This window comes from Geotrypetes seraphini, chromosome 19, assembly GCF_902459505.1.
Source record: "Geotrypetes seraphini chromosome 19, aGeoSer1.1, whole genome shotgun sequence".
NCBI classification, from domain to species: Eukaryota; Metazoa; Chordata; class Amphibia; order Gymnophiona; family Dermophiidae; genus Geotrypetes; species Geotrypetes seraphini.
The window spans coordinates 25,962,576-25,984,959 of NC_047102.1; the positions used below are offsets into that span (position 1 = coordinate 25,962,576).

General features: G+C 41.5%; 1 protein-coding gene across 8 annotated transcripts in view; it reads left to right on the forward strand.

The window, feature by feature from the left end:
- The window catches only part of USH1C (USH1 protein network component harmonin), a 154,956-nt gene extending 140,623 nt beyond the window's left edge, over positions 1–14,333 (forward strand). For all 8 annotated transcript variants that reach the window (XM_033928390.1, XM_033928393.1, XM_033928396.1 and 5 more), the window contains 3 exons: positions 1,520–1,629; positions 5,625–5,680; positions 13,756–14,333. In XM_033928390.1, coding sequence (XP_033784281.1) covers positions 1,520–1,629; positions 5,625–5,680; positions 13,756–13,768 — 179 coding nt within the window. In that variant the 3' untranslated portion in view covers positions 13,769–14,333. The remainder of the gene's footprint in view (positions 1–1,519; positions 1,630–5,624; positions 5,681–13,755) is intronic.
- The last annotated feature ends 8,051 nt before the right edge of the window (positions 14,334–22,384 follow it).

Consider the following 22,384-nt stretch of genomic DNA (forward strand, 5'->3'; position numbering starts at 1 on the left):
ATAAAAACAGGATGTGAAACAGTCATAAAATCTAATACTGTCAAGCACATGAATTGAATTCTTGCAACAGCTTGTTTTGACTTTGACATTTTTAAACCTAATCCTGATGAGCTGTAAATTGGACCTGCTGTACTGGAACTTTCAACTTTGCCACTGCACAATATTTGCTGGATTATTACTTTTTGAAGGCTGCTCTTTGGCTTCTTAAAACAGAGCGAGTTCTATTTTTTTTTTTTTTAATGGAACTGTGTCTGCATTTTTACTTATTTACGCTTGAGCTCTTGTTTAGTTCTTGTCTAAAACCTTGTGGCTCAAGTGGGTTTTTTTCTAGCTTTGCCCTACCTTTTTAACATTTTATTGTGGTCTAATTTAGGTTAATACATTTTCTGAGATATAAGCTTTGTCTGTCATAAAAGCATCTTTTAGATTGTTTTACCTAAACGTGTTAATAAGTGAGTTTACTGTGACTCTTTTGCCTCTAAGTAGTCTGACTAATTTGACATAAATGACTAGTGATATGTTTGGTGGTTTGTCATTTGCACACAATTTTTTCATCACAGCATTTTAGTAAATTCATTTGTTTTAACTCTATTTTTTTACAGATCCTTTTATATACATCTTTTTAACTTGTTTAAGAGCCTATTTTTATTTGCAATAAATAGTATATGCATTTTGCGTGGTAATGTAACCAAGTGTTGGTTTATGGGGTGGGGAGGGACACCATAGATATTTTTTTTACATATATTTTGGTTTTCCCCTGTAAATTTTTTATTATTTTCTAGCCCTTTTCTTTTGCATATACCGGTAGTATACTGCCCTGATATTGTTGCAACCTCAGGATTTCACAAGGCCCCAGAAGCAGGCAAAATACCAAAACAAATTGGTCATGCTACATATCGTGTAATTTTAACAACGGACTGACGTCGGACATTTGTCTTGTTGCGTGGCAGCACTTTTGGATTTCAGTGATTAAAATATATTTATTATTGTTTTTTATGGCACTTTGAAATCTGCTTTTAATTTCCCTGTTGCTCTGGGATCATTTTCAAAGTGAAAATGTGCCCGTGATTTTACTCTGAAAATCCTACATGAAGTTACAGGGAAATACTTTTAAAACCAATTGGAGGACATTTTTTTTCACTCAGAGAATAGTTAAGCTCTGGAACGTGTTGTCAGAGGATGTGGTAAGAGCGGATAGCGTAGCTGGTTTTAAGAAAGGTTTGGACAAGTTCCTGGAGGAAAAGTCCATAGTCCGTTATTGAGAAAGACATGGGGGAAGCCACTGCTTGCCCTGTATTGGTAGCATGGAATATTGCTACACCTTGAGTTTTGGCCAGGTACTAGGGACGGGAACGGGCTACTGGGCTTGATGGACCATTGGTCTGACCCAATAAGGTTATCCTTAAGTTTTTAAAGTATGCACATGACAAATATGCTGTTACCCTACTCTGTACAGATTTTGCTGTGTATTATATTATTCAGATATACAGTGGATTAAGTTGTGCTGCCTTTTCATTAGGTGGAATAGTAAAAGGAGATGAAATAATGGCAGTCAATGGGAAAATAGTGACCAATGTTACACTAACAGAAGCACAGGCAATCCTGACAAAAGCTTGGAACAAGGGTGGGGTAAGTTTTTCTCAAAATGTAATGTGTAATAAATTTATGTGCACAGTTTTATTGAACTTACAGTAACTTTATAAAAATGCTTAAATGTTTCTAAAAAGAATTTTTAACAGTCAATGATACTTGAATGACATTCAGCATAAATAACAAAACATTAAAGAATGTATCAGTAATATCCAGGAAATAATCATCATTATACTTTTGCCCCCCAATATTGTGGGACCACGGAGAAAAAATAACAAAAGAAAAATGATCAAAATGCACAGGAAGGAGTTACAGAAGATCCACAGCTGTAGGTTAAGGATTAACTGATGGTAGTTGCCCTAATCCTAACTGGTGATTCTCTTGTTAACCAAGATTCAAGTAGCTGCTTCAGGTCACAGAAAATACATGAACAAGAAAATTTCAGCACAAATATATCTCCTAATGTAAGGATCCAGGAAGTCCCTGTGCCTGGCTTAAGTTATTCTATGCAAAACAAAAACAGGAAGAAAAATATATGTTTATATATATTCTTAAAGGAATGTTCCTGGTAGGCCAGTCGCAAATAAAAGCACATGCATGAACACTTCAGAGTAGAGACTTCCGTCCTGGGGGACTGCTCTAGGTAACAAAGGCAGTTTAACCCAAGATGGTATCTCAAACGTGGCACTGATGAAGCCGCTCTGTACATCATAATGTCTGTTGTGATTTAATGCAAACCAAATATCAAAATCCCATTGATCTATTCAAGTGTAAATTAAGTGCTCTTTTTGAGATAGGTCCACTCAATCAATAATATACAAACAGTCCATGTGCCAAGCCTGCATGAAAAATCATATAAGGTGACCACAAATTTTAAAAAAATGACAATCAATGGAAAATAAAAAACAAAACTTATCAGAATCAAAGAGGAATCATAGTGGCTGCCCGACAGAGCTCCATTTCGATCCTTCTTCAGGGGCAGATTCACACTTTTCATTCGTACAAAAATGACGTTTATGAATAAAACGCTTCAAAGGTTCACAATGAAGGCTGCTTCACAAATTTAATGAAAACGGCGCCAGTGTTTGTAGTGAAGTCAACAGTGGCGTCTTTTCTAGACAGATCAGGAAATATTTGACTATGTTACCCACAAACAACTCATGTATATGGCGGAAGTATGCTCTAGGGTATACATATTCAGGGCTTGCTCTATGAGCATTGGGAGCAGCACGGAGCATTCAGCGCAGCTCCCTGCACTAAAAACCGCTATTGCGGTTTAGTAAAAGGGAGAGTAAGTCTCACTGTTTCAAATGGGACCTGTGCTACAGTAACAGAGTAAGTGGTAAAATAACCCATTTTCATGTGTGGAGAGTTTCAGTCTCTGGTAACCAGAGCTGAGATTGTGATGTCATAATGCCTCATTCCACCAATAAGAGCCCGCCTCATCAGTGATGTCACAATGGCTCGAATGTCCTGAAGGGTCCTACGGCGACAAGAGGGCATCCACTAAAACTTAAGGGAGGAAGATTTCATGGTGACACCAGGAAATACCTCTTCATCGAACAGGTGATTGATCGATGGAATGATCTTCCTCGCCAGGTGGTCGAGGCCAGTAGCGTGCTCGACTTCAAGAGTCGATGGGACAAACAGATGGGAGTACTACAGAGTTATGCTCAAACGATAGATACTCCAGGGAAGAAGGGTTCTTGAGTGGGCAGACTAGTTGGGAGGGAGGGTTCTTGAATGGGCAGACTTGTTGGGCCATCGGCCATTTTCTGCCGTCATATTCTATGTTTCTATGTACAATCTAAAAACAGTTTTACAGTCCAACTCAATCTCAAAGATGGCTCCAACCTACTACTTACGCTGGCCTCAGCTGTAGCTCTGAAATCACTTCATGTGAGCCCTTACTGGCAAATTCTATATAGTCTGCCTATATATCGGTGCACCTAGCTAATATAGGCACCTAACTTAATTGATTAATAGGCTTAATCAGTGCTAATAATTGGAACTTTCTCATAATTGGCTTTCTCATAATTGACTTATGCGGTTAGGCTCCCAACTCAAAAACACGATTCTATAAAAAGTAGGCACTTAGTCCAAGGTGCCTACCTATAAATGGACATGGTTGGGGCAGATCACGAACATGTTTCTTTCTGCATTGTTCACCCTCTCCAAGGTGGAGAGAGCGAGAGAGCACTCTCTAAAGTTAAAAGGGGATAGACTCCGTACAAACGTAAAGAAGTTCTTCTTCACCCACAGAGTGGTAGAAATCTGGAACGCTCTTCCAGAGGCTATTTTAGGAGAAAGCACCCTTCAGGGGTTCAAGAAAAGGTTAGATAAGTTCCTGCTGGACCAGAACATACGCAAGTAAGGCTAGACTCAAGTAGGGCACTGGTCTTTGACCTAAGGGCCACCACGTGAGCGGACTGCTGGGCACGATGGACCACTGGTCTGACCCAGCAGCGGCAAATCTTATGTTCTTAATTAAGCACTTAACTTAGGCACAGGTATTTAGACAAAGAAAACCCTGACATAAATAAGATGCACTTAGAGTTGGGACATCTAGCAATGCCTAAGCATGATTCTAGAAAGTGTGCCTAACTTTCATAGAATCGTGCTTAACACTGTACAAGTCGGCTGCAATTTTTTAGATGCACTTTATAGAATTGGGCCCTTTCAGCCTACTAAAAAGTCTGGTAGGTGCCCAAGTGATGCACGGCCGAGTGCTAACGGGAAAATTAGCGTGTGGCCTTCAATTCAATTCAGCCATTTTATCCATGCGGAAAAAAAATGGCTTTAGCATATGGAAATGACCCATGTAAGAATGTGCTAAGTCTACATTTTATCAATCTAATCTTTTATTTGTGCATCGCGCATACCTATTCAGGCTCAAGGCAACATCGAGAGAGGAAGGATTAGGAGAAGAGGGGGGTAGTAGGGGTGAGAAGAGGAGGGTGAAGTAGAAGAAGGGAGAAGTAGGGTAAAAGAGCCCCAAATTCAACTGGACACATTTTTTTAATATTGTCCCTATCATTCCATTTTTTGTATTTGCTTTTTGTAAATTAATTAATCCAGGACACATTCATACTCTGACAAATGAATCTGACATTGCCATCATGTGACTGGGCTGAGCGGTATTACCCATCACATATCTCCACTCCCAGGTACTCTCTGATCTTCCAGTCTCCAGGTTCTCTATCAAGGCAAACAGTGTTAAACAGATTCTTAAAATATCTGTCCAAGACCTTCCCGACACCTTGTCATCCCAAGGTCCTCCCTGGACTCATTCTTGGATCCCCATGGGTCTTGGGTTCTTCACCAGTCCCAGCGCCCAGTCATCAAGCCTGAGTTCCGCCTGGACTCCAGGCTCTACCAGGCCTTCTGGCTACTTTGTTTTCCTGACCCCTCTCTGCTAGTGTATAGGTCCCCATAGACCCACCACCAGGCTTCCTTCCTACAGGATCTCCCTGCTGCACCAATCCCCCCTCTAAGCGCCAGTTGGCAGTGGCTTTCAAGGTTTACCGGGAGTTAGGCCAGAGAACAGCATTCCTCCTCATGAGGGTCATCAATCTCCTGAAAGAGCTTCTTTCTTTCTGAGCTCTCTGTACTGGGAGCTGTTCTTTTCAGTACCACAACCCACTCAGGGAGAGTGGACAGTTTCCAGCAGCACTTGCAGCTCTAATGCAAATTAGCTAGACTCTCTCACTGCTTCAGTACACAGGCTCCCTCTGGTAGAATGCCTGTGACAGGGAACTTCACCCTGTCACAATCATCCTCATTGGTCTGACCCTCTTCCTGAAGGTGTGTTATGAGAAGTGTTCAGCCATATTTTCGAGGTTGCTTTTATCTCCTAACTCTTACCAATGTTGTTTTATCATTCCCCCTGTGAGAAATTCCCTAACCCCTATTTGTCCCATTTCTCTATTTTGATTAGATTGTAAATTGTATTCAGCAAGGCGTACGCCTGAAAGCACTATAGAAATAAGTAGTGGTAGTAGTATTGTCATTTTTAAAACTGCTCTTCTTTTTAGGACTGGATAGACTTGGTCATTGCTGTCTCTCCCCCTAAAGAGTATGATGATGAAATGTAAGTAATTGAGTAGGTGGTTTTTTGGTGTATTTTTTAATCTGTTACAAATAAGCTCTCACACCCCTGATATCTAACCACTGTGATAAGAGGATTTTTTTTTTTTAAACTTGTTTGCTGCAATTAAATATTACCAGAATATTCAGTGACGATATCTGGATACCAACCAGCACTTGAATATTCAGATTCAGCAATAACTGGCAGTGCTATCCAGCTTTATCCAATTACACCTGGATTCTACTTAGGTCACCAAACTTTGGACACAGATCCCAGATCTCTACACAAACTATACTCCTCCCTCCGTATTCGCGGTGGTTAGGGGCGGAACATGATCGCGAATACGGAAAAACCACAAATAACTTTTTATATGTTATTCATGGGTTTTTTGTAACAGCCATCCTTTAATATATTAAAATCACAAACAATAGCAATGATTATGAAAGCTGGGAAGCAGCGTTTTTCTCTGTGCATGCTGGGAAGCAGCGATTTTCAGGGTGAAAGTTGGCAAGCGCCCAACTTTTTACCGGTACAGTATTTTACTCATGATGCAATTTGGGTGGGAGGAGTCAGCATGCGAAAAATCGCGAATAAGCGAAACCGCAAGTGCTGAAACCGCGAATAGGGAGGGAGAAGTGCAATTAGCTGAGTGTTAACAGTCAATAATTGGTGTTAATATCCCCAGATACAAAATGCTGCTGTTAGATTAGTGACTACTGTATCTGAACGGCAGCATATCACCCCTGTTGTAAAAACTTTGCATTGGTTAGCAACACAATTTCAGATCATGTTTAAAATTTTAGGGGCAAATATTCAGTCCACAACAGTCAGCATTTTTGGGGGGGGGGGTTAAATTGTGTTGACATTGTAATGTAGCATACTATGCCATATTTTTTGTTACCATTTGAATATTTTTACTGTTGTAATTATCTGCTGCTTATGTTTGACGTATTCTTGCTGTACTATATACTGCCTTGAGTGGATTCCTTCAAAAAGGCAGTAAATAAATCCTAATAAATGAATAAATGCTAATTACCTTGGGCAGAATTACTCATAGTCCCAGATATTCGGTGCCAAACTGTGTCCAGGCACTGGCATTGAATGTCTAATGCTAATCAGATGCTAGCCAATGGGTCAAATGCGATCTCTCATCTGGGATCCTCAGAAAAAATTCTGTCCAGGTACCATCCCCCCCAAACCCTCAAACAAAATTGAAGCTGGCTCCAAACCTCCAACCCCACCTCCTTAGGCTCACTGAGTCTACCTTTGCAAGCCTCTAGTGGTGTAGGGAAAAATGGGCAGCCTGCTCTTCAAAATGGCTGCCCTGACCTCACTTCAAAATGGCAGCAGCCTCACTGTACTATGTTTCTATGTTGAAAGCACACCTTTTCACTCTTGCCTTCCTAGGACTACAGACACACAATAATGGTGTTGGTGACACTAGCAGCTGATCTCTCTCCCTCCCCTGCCGCGCGCCCCTCCCCTTCCCCATACCTTTTTAAATGCTCAGCATGAGCAACCACCAACTTGCTGCCCGCGTTGGCTTCAGCGCCTTCTCTGACATCAGTTCTGAGACCCGCACGGGCAGTAAGTTGGTGGCTGCTCATGCTGAAGTTAAAAAAAGTACGAGGAAGGGGCGTGCGGGGGAAGGGTGCCAACACGCCAGGTGCCGCTTACCCTCACTACGCCACCACCCTTACCCTCTTTCTTCTCTCTCTTCTATGAAATATTTTAGTTCCTTTCTATTTTCTAATTGTTAGTAAATAAATTGCTCTACTGGTTTACTGAAGAGGGCAGTATAGTAAGACACAAATAAACATATTTAAATAGTACCTGATAAAGGAAATTACAGTAGTCAAACTTGCTTAGTATCAGACTAAAAATGAAGATTTTTTAATCTGAAAGGTTATACAAGGGTCAATCAAAAAGTAAAGGCAAAATACATTTAATGGCTTTAATAGAAGTAAGTACGAGCAATTGAAAATATCACTTTTCCATATAGTCCCCATGCAAGACGACACATTTGTTGTATCGTTCAGCTAGCTTCTGCATTCCTGCAGAGAAGTTTTTGAGCTGCTCCCAAAGCCAGGTGAGCACCGCTTCCTTTACTTCCTCATCAGAGGTGAATCTGCGACCTTGCAGCATCTCCATCAAGTGGACTGAGGATGTGATCACCGCTAGGCGCCAGATCCGGGCTGTAAGGAGGATGTGGAAGACGTTTGAACCCAAGCTGTTGCACTGTCTCTTCTGCCACTGCTGTTGTACGAGGACGTGCATTGACATGGTACAGCAAGACTGTTTTAGAGAACATTTCCTCTTATTTTGCTGTGAATTGCAGATTTAAACTCATTTCACAAGTTTTTATTAGTTTTTTAAGTTTCAAGTTTTTATTAGGATTTTATATACCGCCTATCAAAGTTATCTAAACGGTTTTTACAATCAGGTACTCAAGCATTTTCCCTCTCTGTCCCGGTGGGCTCACAATCTATCTAATGTACCTGGAGCTATGGAGGATTAAGTGACTTGCCCAGGGTCACAAGGAGCAGCGCGGGGTTTGAACCCACAACCCCAGGGTGCTGAGGCTGTAGATCCAACCACTGCGCCACACACTCCTCCTCACAGCATTACGCAGTAAGTTTCACTGTTCATTGTTTGCCCATGCACTTGAAAATGTGCCAGAATAGGCCCCGTCATGTCCCAAAAGAAGGTTAGCAAGATTTTCTTGGAGGAGGGTGACGTTTGAATTTCTTCTTCGCTGGAGAAAACGGATGTCTCCACTCCATGCTTTGTCTTTTGCTTTCTGGTCATAGTAATGCACACATGTCTCGTCGCCGGTGACAGTTCTCTCCAGAATGCTCAGATCTTCTTCATACCGTCTCAAGAACTGGGCCACAACCTCTGCACGCTGTTGCTTGTGCAGATAAGTAAGCTGTTTGGGAACCCATCGTGCGCAGACTTTCCTGTATCCCAAGTCATCATGCATTAAGGCAAATGCAGACCCATAGCTAATACTCAAAACCCATTTATTCCACACTCAACATCCCTAATCCCCTCTCTTCTACTTCTCTCACCCCTCCCTCAAACGACCCAATCTCTCCCATTACCCCCTCTCATTGATCTCCCCAACTCGCTAACTCCAATGACCTGTACAATCCCCCCCTCTCATGCTCACCTTCATCATCCTCGTTGCTTGTAATTCTGATCAATTGTAATTACTTGTTAAATTTTGTTTATTTGTTGTGAAAACTCCCTTCCTCATGCACACCTCAATATCTTCATTACTTGTAAATCTGGCTAATTGTAATTTCTTATTAAATTTTGTTTAATTGATGTGAACCGCCTAGAACTCCCTGGGTATGGCGGTATACAAAAATAAAGTTATTATTATTATATCCAAATTTGCAGCCAGTTGAGACACTTATCCAGTGGTTTTCTCTAATCAAAGCATATGCCCTGTCAATGGGCTCTTGTACGCGCGATGTTGATGGGTGACCAGAACGACCTTCGTCGATTACACATGTTCTTCCTGCTTTAAACCTTTTTACCCACTCATAAACCTTTCATTGATTCATGGTGCTATGTCCATACTGAGTCAATATCCAGTGGTGAATTTTCACACGTTACTACTGCACGTTGTTCTTCGATGGTGCAATCTTGCAATGGAGCGTCCATATTTCTGACCTTGTGGCTGCCACACGACTAAAGGCCGAGCACTGCACTATGCATGGATGAACTATCCAACAGGCAATATATGAGTATCTATGTTCGTCAGCTCTGTTTTGGCCCTCACATAATTTAACACGTGCCTTTAATTTTTGATTCACCCTTGTATCATTTTATTGCAGTATAAAGTAGCCATATAGGGCTATTAAAAGTTCAAGTTCAACTTTATTTGATATACCATTATACTTATATAAGACATCTACATGGGTTACATTACAGTCAATAATAGAGGAAGAGGTTTATAAAAGCCTAATAAAAAAACAAAGGCAACACCAAGACCGACATAAAGGCTATAAAAGAGTTAATGTAAATACCTAGAACTGTTTTTCATGGCTCCTGTCTCATTTAACTTTCAGTAGTGTTTTCAAATATTCATCATGGAAAACATAACCATTCCAAGGCTAATAGCCTTCCCTTGAGAGATTAGAAGTTCTCAGTACATTAGATGAGTATTTCAAGTAATCAAATAAATAACAAATGACAGTAACTCAGATTGGGAAGAATTACAGTGTACTGAAAACAACAGTAATTGTGTTATAAAATGTGCATTTAAGTATCTCTGCAACTAACGTTTGAATAGTCTTTATTCCCTGTCTTTGAGAGAAACCACTGCCTGTTTGCAGCTATGCCATAGCACCAGCTCTGTAGGTGCTGTGGGCACTTGAGCACTCCCACTATTGAACAAATTCCTTGACTGTGTTCAGAGAGAAGCAATTTCTGTTCAGTTCTGTTCTGATCGACAAGTCCATGAAGCCATCTGCGCAATGCGCGGCGGCAGCAAAAAGGGCGAACAAAATGCTAGGAATGATAAAGAAGGGGATCACGAACAGATCGGAGAAGGTTATCATGCCGCTGTACCGGGCCATGGTGCGCCCTCACCTGGAGTACTGCGTCCAGCACTGGTCACTGTACATGAAGAAGGACGTGGGTCCGGAGAAGAGCAACTAAGATGGTTAAGGGGCTGGAGGAGTTGCCGTACAGCAAGAGATTAGAGAAACCGGGCCTCTTCTCCCTTGAAAAGGAGACGGAGGGGACATGATCAAAACATTCAAAATACTGAAGGGAATAGACTTAGTAGAGAAAGACAGACTGTTCACCCTCTCCAAGGTAGGGCGAACGAGAGGACACTCTCTAAAGTTAAAATGGGAAGTTCTTCACCCAGAGAGTGGTAGAAAACTAGAACGCTCTTCCAGAGTCTGTTATAGGGGAAAACACCCTCCAGGGATTCAGGACAAAGTTGGACAAATTCCTGCTAAACTGGAACGTACGCAGGTGAAGCTGGACTCATTTAGAGCACTGGTATTTGACCTGGGGGAGCCGCATGAGCAGACTGCTGGACACGATGGACCACTAGTCTGACCCAGCAGTGGCGATTTTTATGTTCTTATGTTAAACAGCTCCTTTGCTGGTGTGTCTTGGGCAGATGCATCCTGTGCCTTAGTGCTGGTAGCCCCAACATGATCCCCCCCTCCCATGCTTGATTTTATTTAAAATGTGCTTTTCCAGACACTGCTTCCTGTCCTGTTAACCATGGCAACCGGTTAGTACTGTGAAGGACAGGAAGGGAGGAGCAGGAGCAGGAAGCTCACACAGCAGCAGTGAAGGGCAAAAAAAAAGAAGCTCCTGCTCCAGAAACTCTTCTCTCCTTGGCAACCCTCACCACTGCCACAAGTCTGCTGCTTCTGTGCTCTGTGAGTGGGCAGTGCTGCAAAAATTTGGCATTTAGATGACAGCGTAAGGAAGAAAAGAGTCACTTGCAGTGTCATTCAGGTGGCAATGATTTAGGGGAAATGGGTGTGTTCTGAAAGGGGACAAGGGGAGAAGAGAGTGAATGATGGTGAGAAATTGGTTAGACCCTTGGAGTTGGCCAGGGCAAAAGGTGTCAAAATGTTGGGGATGTGTGGATGGATATGAGTGCTCAGTGGTGTAAGCTACAAGATAGGCCTGTTGCTCCTAGAGATGAGAAGAAGTTGTAGATGGGAGTCACAGAACATGGGCCGAATGCTCCTGGGATGTTAAGGGGATCCTCTTTCCATCAGGAGGTCAAGCTAGGGCATATTTGAGTGAGAGGGGAGGTAGAATAGCGCAAATTAGTAATTATGGTGGTAGGATATGAGACAAGATCAAACCTAGAATGATGGAGGTGGCGAAAGAACATAGGAAAGTACTGGAGAAGTGGAGAGACGAGGAAGGCCAGGGATTGACAGAGAGATGACTTGAGATGGAGAGAGGATCCTGGATAACAGGCAAGGTGATGGAAAGATGACCCATGATGGAATAAGAGAAAAGGAAGAGAACTGGACATCGGAATAAAGTAAACAGAGAAGTGATTCAATAATAGAGAAGAGGATAAGGGGAAATGGGAACTGAGGAAAGGGGGAAATCTGGAATAAGGGACAAGGAAAAGGGAGGAGAGAAGACCAGGGACTGATGAAAATAGAATACTGAGTGGATAAGGTAGGGGAAGAGGAGGAGGATACCGGATGGAAGGAGAGAGTGAAAAATGGCGTTAGAGTTGAGAGGAGAAATATTGAAAGAAGAATGAGTTGAATAATCCAGGAAAGAGAGAGGGCAGGAGGAGGAATTAGGAAAAGAGAGCAGCAGGAAGATGTAAAAGAAGAGGCAAGAAAAGAAAGGAGAGGTGAATGAGAGAAGAAAGAGTATTAGAAATTCATTCTGGAGGAAAGAAACCAAGGAGAATACTGGAGAGTAAAAATGTAAAAAAGAACAGACAATACTAGCGAAGGTTTTGTTTTTCTGGCTTGGTGAGACAGATGATACCAACGGTGCTTGCTGGAGAATATTAATTACCGTATTTTTTGTTCTATAAGACGCACCCAACCATAAGACACTCCCCCCCTGTAGAGGAGGGAAAACCAAGGAAAAAAAATTTGTTTCAGAATTTTTTTTTTCTTGATATTTCCTCCTCTACAGTGGGAAGCCTGAAGCAGCCCAAAGCCTGAAGCAGGCTGTAGCCCCCCCCCCCCCCCTGTACCTTTTTAAACTGGCGGTGGTCCAGCGTTGTCTCCTGATGGACGGTTGCCTTTTGAGAACTGACCTCAGTCAATCACGAGCGGCACGGGACCAATCAGGAAGCGCAAAGGTCGCGCTCTTGCGTTGTGTGCTGCTCTGCAATGAAAAGCAGCCGTCCAGCAGGAGATCACGCTGAACCACCACCAGTTTAAAAAGGTACCGGGGCAAGGTGTATTCGCTCCATAAGACGCACCCACCTTTCCATCCTCTTTTTGGGGGTGGAAAAAGTGTGTCTTATAGAGCGAAAAATACAGTACTCAAGACGTGGAAAATTTCTTGGGACCTGCTTCCAAGTCTCTGTAATGGACATGTCTCCCATATAGAGGGGGTCAATTCAATAAAGGGCACTCAAACTTAGATACCTAAAATTAGGATGATCATCTAGCATGCTACAATGCCTAATCTTGTTATAGACTATTAGGGCCATATTCTATAAACAGTGCCCTGATTGTAGTCTAACCAGCCAATTGGGACATATGTTTTCTAAAAAAAAAAAAAAAAACCAACCCGAGGCAGGCCGCCTACACTATAGGCATCTTTCGTAGTTGAGGGAGATGCATAGGGACGCTTAAGCTCGCCCAAGGCTGGGTGGGGGGCGTGGTTTTGCCCGGAAGTGGCCTTAGGCAAGCTTAAGCAGCCCTAGGTGTCTCCCTAGGGCTGCAATTGATGCTTAAAATGTAGGCCATTGAGATGCGGCTGCTAAACTGATCATGGCAAGGAAATCTCTGCAGAATGGTAGGCCTTCCCCTTCCTGGTGCATCCTGGAGTAGGCAATCCCTTTGGCTGGCTTTGCTTTTAAAGGTATGGGGGAGGGGCCAAGTGGGCTTTGGGAGATGGGGGGGTAGGAGGTTCAGGGGGTGATGGGTTTGGTGGGGGAGTGCCAGCAGGAGGGAGTGGGCATCCTTCCTGCTGGGGCTGTTATAGCAGTGGGGGTGCCAGCAGGAGGGAATGGGCATACCTCCTGCCATGGACACTGGGGGGGAGGGCTTTGAAGGGGGTTCCCTGCCACTGCTGCTCAGCCGATTGCGGCAGGGAGTTTCTGATTAGTTGCAATATTGTAAGATCAACATTTCTTTACAAAGGCATGCTAGCGGTTTAACGCTAGCCGCTACCGCCTCCTCTTGAGCAGGCGGTAGTTTTTCGGCCAGTGCCAGGGGTTAGCGTGTGATTAAAAGTCACGCGCACTAAACCCTCTAGCGCGGCTTTGAAAAAGAGCCCTAAATGAGAATAACAACAACCCTACAGAGACCAAAAAAAAAAATTCTAAGGGTATCTAATAAAGCCAATGTAATCCAAAAATCATTCATGTTCTTGTCTTCCAGGACATTTTTTTAAAGAAAATCAAGAAACCTAAATGCATGAAGACTGAAGCTGATCTAAGCATTAGAAGCATAGAACCTTACAAAATATTTATTTTTTATCCTGCAAAAAATGTTGAAAGTATCGCCCCGTTTCGATGGCAGATTTTCAAACTGTCTGCATTGAAATTAAATGTTTTGGACTCTTGGGCTTTGCAAAGTGAAAATACTTGCCCTTGAAATACATGTTTTCAAGGTGGTTAAAAGTGGGCCAAGATGCTTTTTAGCTACATTTTGAAGGTAGACAATTTACAACAAGCAACACGCTGAAAATCGTCCTTTTGATATCAACAGAGGTTATTTTATTGACCTAGCAAAAGAATGTTTTTTTCCCTGAAAGCTTTTTGTTCTTAAGAACAGTGACATCTTCATGGGAGTTTGTTCTTGTGCCTACCATTTTATAGCAAATTCCAGTCATTACTAGGTGCTGTGTTACTGCAGAAGAAAACAAATCCATTTGAAAGCTGAAATGTTGCCAATATTTTTGTAGGTAGCTTCTTAGGTTGTGAGGTCTTCACCTTCATTTCATTATTTGTAAAAAACAAAAAAAAAATGGCATTTCACAATAACATACAACTGCAAATATTGCTAATCTAATCACTGTGATTTATTATTTGTGATGTCATTCCTATAATGGGGGCTAGGTTGATCTTGAGATAGCTGTAACATGCCGATTGACGCTACTTTGCTACATTTTTCTTTCTTGATTCATATATACTAATACTGTTCTTACTGTTCAGTGTTCTCTGCTTGTAACATACACCAGCAAGTGCTGCAAAATTTAGAAACTCATTTGAAGTACTGTACAGATGCGCAAGCAGCAGGTCCATTGTCACAGGATCAAAAGATCTCGTGGATGATGTAATAAAGACTTGTTGCCCTGTGCGGAAGGTAATTTTATGACAAGATTCCTATTAGGAATGGGGATTGCAGGAATCCCGTGAGGATGGAAGAAGTTGCGGGAGCGTACCGTAATCAAAATCTCTGGTAACTCCAGAAAGGGAATGCACTGAGAGAGGCAAATGGAGCACCAGGATAAGGCTTGGGTACATAAAGAGGCAGCTGGAACACCAGATCGAGGTTAGGAACATTCATTGGTTGTATAGTGAATACTGCCCAGAAACTTATTGGGGTTGAGAAAAACCCCAAAGGGCAGCAAACGAGTGTGGACATTATTCATCCATGACATACTCAAACCCCTATGCAGGTGGAGGGCCATTTTTTAAAAGAACGTCCAAGTCCAATTTGAATATTTCCCACTAAATGTCCAAAGTTGAAAGCACAGAAACATCCATTTTCGAAACCGAACCGCTCGACATTCCATCATAAATGTAGTGGCTAGAGTGGCTTATGGGCTGGGTCCTCTCTATGTTTCATTAGCCCATCCACCAGGTTACTTAAGACACCTATGTGATGGTCTACTAGGCTTTCCCATACCAAGTACTGCTGTTCTAGAGACAGGTATGTGCTCTTTCATTCAGATTTTTTTGGGGGTGGGAGGGGGTTAGTGAGGAGTAGGAGAAGTGTGGGGGGTATCCAGTGGTATTATAGTCAGTTTGGGTACCACTTAGATGCTTTTAAAATAGGTCTAGCTCTGAACAACTAAGATCTATCCAGGACATTTTGGGAAAGGTTTGATGATCAATGCAAGATGTCCAAGTTAAGCATTCCCAAAGCCCACTCATAACATGCCTCCGAACATGACCCTTGAACTCTGGACACACAGCAGAAAAAACATCTAGCTAGATGTCCAGTGATTAGGATGTCCAAGTACTGACTCAGGCTTTTTTTTTTTCATGTTTTTGTTTTTATGAATTTTAATTCAATTTTTTTTCCTTAGAACAAGGTGGTAAATCAAATTTGAAAGAATGAATAAATTACTCATATGAAGGCATATTTTCAAAGCACTTAGATTCACAAAGTTACTTGGAGGGCCATTTTCGATAGGATGTCTAAGTCTGACTTTTGACGTTCAAATATATATATATATATTATTTTTTTTGCAAAAATCATCTACTTGGATGTTTTGGATGCTAGAACCATCTAGACTATCAAGATATCTAACTTTATTTGCAATGTTTGACCACAAAAGTGTCCGAGTTAGAAACAGCCAAATCGGCACAATTTAGATGTTGGAGGAGCCACTATTGCAATGGACTGGCCACATAAACATGCCAACAGAACGGTGGGGCACCTTAGAGGGCACTGCTGTGAACTTCACTTAAAGGGTGCCAGACATATAAAACTCCCCCAAAACTTGCTATAACTACCTATCTACTACCCCAATAGCCCTTATGGCTGCAGGTGGCACCTATAGGGCAGTATAGTAGGGTTTTGGTGGGCTCATACTTTTCACTTTAAATGTGGATAGAGTGGCTTTTGGATTTGGCTCCTCCTCTCTATGGTTCACTAATCCACCCACCTGGCTACTTAAGATACCTATGTGATGCTCTTAGGCTTTCCAATACTAGGCGCTGCTATTCTAGACGCAGGTATGTACTGCTTCATTCAGATATTTGATGATGGGAGGAGGTCAGTGACCACTGGGGGAGTGTGGAAGGGTCAGTCATTTAGTCAGTTAGGGTTCCTTTATGGCACTTAGACACTTCTAAAATAGGTCTAGATCAGAACATCTAAGTTCCGTCCAAGATGTCTTGTGACAGTTTTGATTATTTCTGCAAGACGTCTAAGTCGGTTCAAAGTCCACCCAAAACACACCTCTAGCACGCTCCTTTATGAGTCAGATGGTCTAGATGGCAAACATCCCGCAAGATGTCTAAAATATTTGTGGGATTTTTTTCAAATTCTTTATTCATTTTTTTAAAAATTACAATAAGTGTAACAGCATTTAGAACATTTTAAACTCAAACACAACACTTAATATTCTGTTAAAATCCATATCAGAATTTATCCCCCCTCCCCCCTAATCAATAACATTCTTTAAATTCAAGAAAACCTACCATAAATCCCATTCCTAAATACCTTATTTAATATTCAAATTAAAAAAAACCTTCCCCCCTCCCCCATCCTGGATGTGCATTTTTAAGGGGAAAAATAATATTCAATCATTACAATATTTTGTTAATGGCTCCCAAATCTCCTGAAATATTTGTTTTGAAAATTGACTCTTGAGTGTTTTGCCAAGAAAAACATCCAAGTGCCTCGTTAGACAATTTTTGGGACATTTTTGTGTTTTGAAAATGCCCCTTTGAAACTTTGTAAGTCTAAGTGCTTTGAGAATGAGCCCCATAACATCTTGAAGGTAGATTTGAATGTGAGTTCATACAATTTTACTTTTTACATTGTGAAGTGCTATGTTATATTTTCTGAATCCGAGACCTATCTCAGATTCTCAGAGTCCCTTAGAAATTGTTTGAATCATTCTGTTGCCTTCCTTTGTATTTGCAATTTCACTTCTCACTGAGTTTTGTTATCAGAAAATGTTCTATCAGTCTAACTTCCTTTGATATGATCAACACGAATACTGCACATTCGAAGCAAAAGATTTACAAGGGTGGTTTGAAAAGTTTGGCAAGTATCAGAGCTGTTACTGTTGCGGCTGGCGCTGAAACCACACTATGGGATTCCCCTGCCACAGTGTCTACTGTCTACTATACAAAGTAATACATGGAACAGCACCCAGCTACCTAAACAACAGACTACACCATAACCTCTCACACAGATTAAGGAGAACCCAGAGCCTATTCACTCACCCCCCTCTCAAAGGAACACGACGAAAGAAACTATATGACAGCCTTTTAGCGACACAGGCAGCAAAGATCGATACTACCATCACCAATCTACTGACCAAATCAATAGACATTAAAGCATTCCGAAAAGAAATCAAAACTCATCTCTTCAAAAAACACTTCCCATCATCATAACCTCACAAAAGTATTAGAAAATGCTCTCATGACTACCCAAACACCACCACCAGCAACACCCGAATCCGGACAGTATTATCTCTACTCGTCTAAACAACAGAATCCGGACAATATTATCTCTATTCGTCTAAACAACCTATCACTATCTACTATCTACTACCAATTTATCCTGGAAAAGTCCAGAACAACAATTGTAACTTAACGCATTCTTGATTATATGTACTGCAATGCTACTGGAAATGTCCAGTCTTCTAACTTGTAATCCGCTTAGAACCGCAAGGCACAAGCGGAATAGAAATCACTAATGTAATGTAATGTAATGTAAAAGGGGAGTAAGTATATAGCCCTCGATGTTTACCTTGTTTTTTTACCAACCTTTTCAAATCACCCTCATAGTTTATTTCCTTCTTATTTGATGATCTAATAATAAAATATTTGTTGCCAAATTTGAACTCTTGTTTCAGTGTTTTATTTTTCAATTGATTTTTGGTACAAGAATAACAAAGGCTCTCTTTTACTAAGGGCTCCTTTTACAAAGGTGCGTTAGGGCCTTAACATGCAAAATAGCGTGTGTTCTAGCCGCTACTGCCTCCTCTTGAGCAGGTGGTAGTTTTTCGGCAAACGTGCGCTAATCCAGTGCGTGCACTAAATACGCTAGCGCACCTTTGCAAAAGGAGCCCTAAGGTGCACTAACCGTCTAGCGTGCGCTAAACGCTAATGCATGCATGTTAATCAGGGTTCGATGGGGCCCAGCAGCAGAAGGGAATAGGCATTCCTCCTGCCAATCTTTGTACTGAAGGTACAGGGGAGTATGTGGGCATGTTGGGGGGTGTCGGTGGATGTTGGAGGAGAGGGGTGTAGTGTGAGGGCTCTGTGGAGGGGGCTGGGGGATCGGTGCCTGGGAGGGAGGGAGATGAATCTCCCTGCCAGTTCAGCTGATCCTAGCAGGGGGAATCCCCATCAGCTGAGCCCAAAGGAATCCCCCAAACCGGTTGAGCTGATGGGGATTCCCCTGCCACAATCAGCTGATAGGAAGCCTACTGGAGGGGGCTTCACTCCATGGGTGGTGGGAGGATGTCATGCCTTAAATCCTCCGGTGATCATCTTTGGAACACTTAGACACATGTAAAACAGGTTTAAGGAAGTTCCACTTTGGATGTCCTGGGAAAACTTCGATTATTGCTGCAGGATGTCCAGGTTTAAGCCTGCTTGATGCCTGCCAATAATACACCTCCCAATATGCCCCTTTAGGCTCTGGACGTTCAGCCACTTGGAAGTCCTGGACATCCAGAAAGTTGGTTATGATTATTGGCATTTTGATATTCTGGGTATTAGAATGTCCAAGTGCTGACTTAGGCTGGTTTTTGGACGTTTAAATGTTTTGATTGTATGAGCCTGAAAGGGTCCTAGACTACAGAACATAGCACATGATAAAAATATATTAATGGGCATTACTAATAAGACCTTAATTCCAATAAAATAACAATACTTTGAGCAAAATATTAATGAGTTAGGTTGCATGCAAATGAGTTCATTAATATTAAAAACTGGATGAAGTTAAGAGGTGATAGGTTCCGGCGTATTCTGAGGAAATACTTTTTTACAGAAAGGGTGGTAGATGCGTGGAACAGTCTCCCGGAAGAGGTGGTGGAAACGGAGACTATGTCTGAATTCAAGAGGGCCTGGGATAGGCACGTGGGATCTCTCGGAGCTAGAAAGAGATAATGGTTACTGCGAATGGGCAGACTGGATGGGCCATTTGGCCTTCATCTGCCGTCATGTTTCTATGAATGCAAATCAAATGAAATTTCTCTTTAGAGATATACGTGGTTAACTTTAGCAACCTGTTGATATACCAGTCCCCTCCCTCCCCTCAAGAGAAATAAAGGGCTTCATAGTCCTGAGTGCCTTCTTCTCCAGTGATGGTTCTCTTGCCCCCCACCCCCATCAGAATCAAAAAAGTTTCTGCCCTCTATCACCATCCTGAAGATACTCTCCCTCCTCCAGCCAAGACTCCCCCAAAAATTTCAATCCACAAATTGAAATAGCTAATATGTGCAGGAGTAATTCACCCCCTCCCCCTTCCAGAGCTAATGTTCCTTACCTTTCCACAGAGAATAGACTTTTTCTTCACTTTATTTGAAGTCAACATCCCTCATTCCAGGCTTTCTTTTATCTTAATTTTTTTTTACTTCTGAGTCTTGCATTCTTTAAGCTTCCTCCTTTCTGTTGCTCATACACTTACCCCCCGCTTTTTAGCGTGCACTAAATAGCACGTGCTAAACGCTAATGCTTGCATGTTATCCTATGGACGCATGGTAGTTAGCGCACGCGTTGATGTAGTGCACGCTAAATCTGTAAAAGAGGGCCTTAATTGTTCTCTGAACCTTCAGCTGCCACAGAAAATTGGTCTAATGCTTCAAAGACTTCATTGCCTCCCTGATCACATGTTCAGAGTATTTTATTGAATGTCTGGGTCAAACCCCCCCCCCCCCCAACACTTGAGTTTGGCTTGATTCAGAATTGATGGCTTTTCACCATAGTACAAGGGCAGAAGAAATTCTCTTCCCCGCCACTTCTGAATCTGCATTTTGTTTCTATGAAAGCAGAGTTCAGGGAAGGTTGAGTTGCTTTGAAGGTCAAGGGTGGAGGTTGTTCATCTGCCTGCCCAGGAGAAAGTTTAAATTGAGCAGCTGAAAAAGAGCCCATGCCTAAATTAGTTTCCATTTTGCTGTCCTTTCTATGCCTTTCCCATTAACATACCCTCAAACAGCTGTGAAGCCTGAAGACATCAAAACAATTAAACTCTTCTGCAGTTCCCATGATTTTTGTACCCATTTTTTAATATTTTGAGCCTTTTTCTCCTCGTTTTTTTTCTCTAGGGTCTAGATCTGTTCATTGTTGCTGCACAACATATCTGCGTCTTCTGGAAACCTCTCTCCTCATCCATCTTGTATAGCCAATAAGGATGGTCTTTTTCTAATGCAGGAAAAAGTTAAGGAAACACGACGGGTGATAGGAACATGCCAAAAACAACATACTCAGTATTATAACTGAATGGTCTGGATTAGATGTTCTTAGTAATAATTAATTGATGTTGAAAAGGACGCCTCAGCCCCACCACTCCACCGCAGAAAAAACACTCATATCGCGGGAAGCATAGTGTGGTGCTTCATCATTGGCTGCCACTTCTCATTTATTATTACATTTATACTTTTCATTTATTTTATTTTAATTTAAATACTTATATCATAGATATATTATAATTATAATAGTTGTATTGCATTTGTTGCTGATATGTTAGCTTAGTACTTATCTCAGCCAACCCTGGGGAGTCAGACCCGACATGTTTCGCACAAAAATTGTGCTTTCTCATACTCTTATACTCTTTAACGTCTTGGAGTCGGATGACGGCGGCGACCTAGGGAGGCCCTTGAGAAAGCACAATTTTTGTGCGAAACATGTCGGGTCTGACTCCCCAGGGTTGGCTGAGATAAGTACTAAGCTAACATATCAGCAACAAATGCAATACAACTATTATAATTATAATATATCTATGATATAAGTATTTAAATTAAAATAAAATAAATGAAAAGTATAAATTTAATAATAAATGAGAAGTGGCAGCCAATGATGAAGCACCACACTATGCTTCCCGCGGTATGAGTGTTTTTTCTGCGGTGGAGTGGTGGGGCTGAGGCGTCCTTTTCAACATCAATTAATTATTACTAAGAACATCTAATCCAGACCATTCAGTTATAATACTGATTTTGTGTCTATAGAGGCTGGATTATTATTATATGACAAGTGGCCAACATATTAATAGCTTTAAGAAAAACAACATACTGGCATATCAAAAGTTATTGTTAAAAGCCTTGGACATGGTAGTTTTTCATTCAGCAAAATGCTATTTATTTATTTGGTTGTTTAGGCCATCCTCCCAAATAGCCCAGAACAGATTATAGAAATACATTCACAATAAATCTAAAAACAAGACATAATCTAAAATAAACAAATTAACTAAACATTAAAAAATAATATAAATCTTTAAAACAAGTCATTCATAACCTTATAAAATAACAATAATCCATCTAAAATATATAAAAGATCAAACCTATAAGCAATATAATGAATCTAGTAACTAAAAACTATCTCCCTTTTTACAAAATTGCGCAAGAGGATTTTTAGCGCAGGCCAGTGCGCTAAATGCTCTGCGCTGCTCCAATGCGCATAAGAATTCTGTGACCATCGGAGCAGCACAGAGCATTCAGCACGCCAGCCGGTGCTAAAAACCTCTTGCGTGGTTTTGTAAACGGAGGGTAAATGTGAAACACATGTTTTTACTGCCTTACGAAATACAAGTATCCCATCTAATGATCTAACATCAGAAGGGAATTGGTTCCACAACTAGAATGTACTTCCTACCAAAACACTTGGAAGTGATCAAATTCACTGAACTGCTAAGGTAGAATAGTAGAAAAACACAAGAAAGGCCGTCCTGGTCAGATCAATGTTCCCATTTCCAATAATAGCCAACCTAAGTCACACAAGTACCTGGCAGAATGTAATGGCTTTTGGTAATAATGGTTTATGAATCTTTGCTCCAAGAAATAGACTTTCCTTATTTACCCTTTCCAGCCCTCAATAACATCTCTCCTTTCAGCCATCTCTTTATTTTACATTACTATTTTAAATAAGGGAAAGTTATT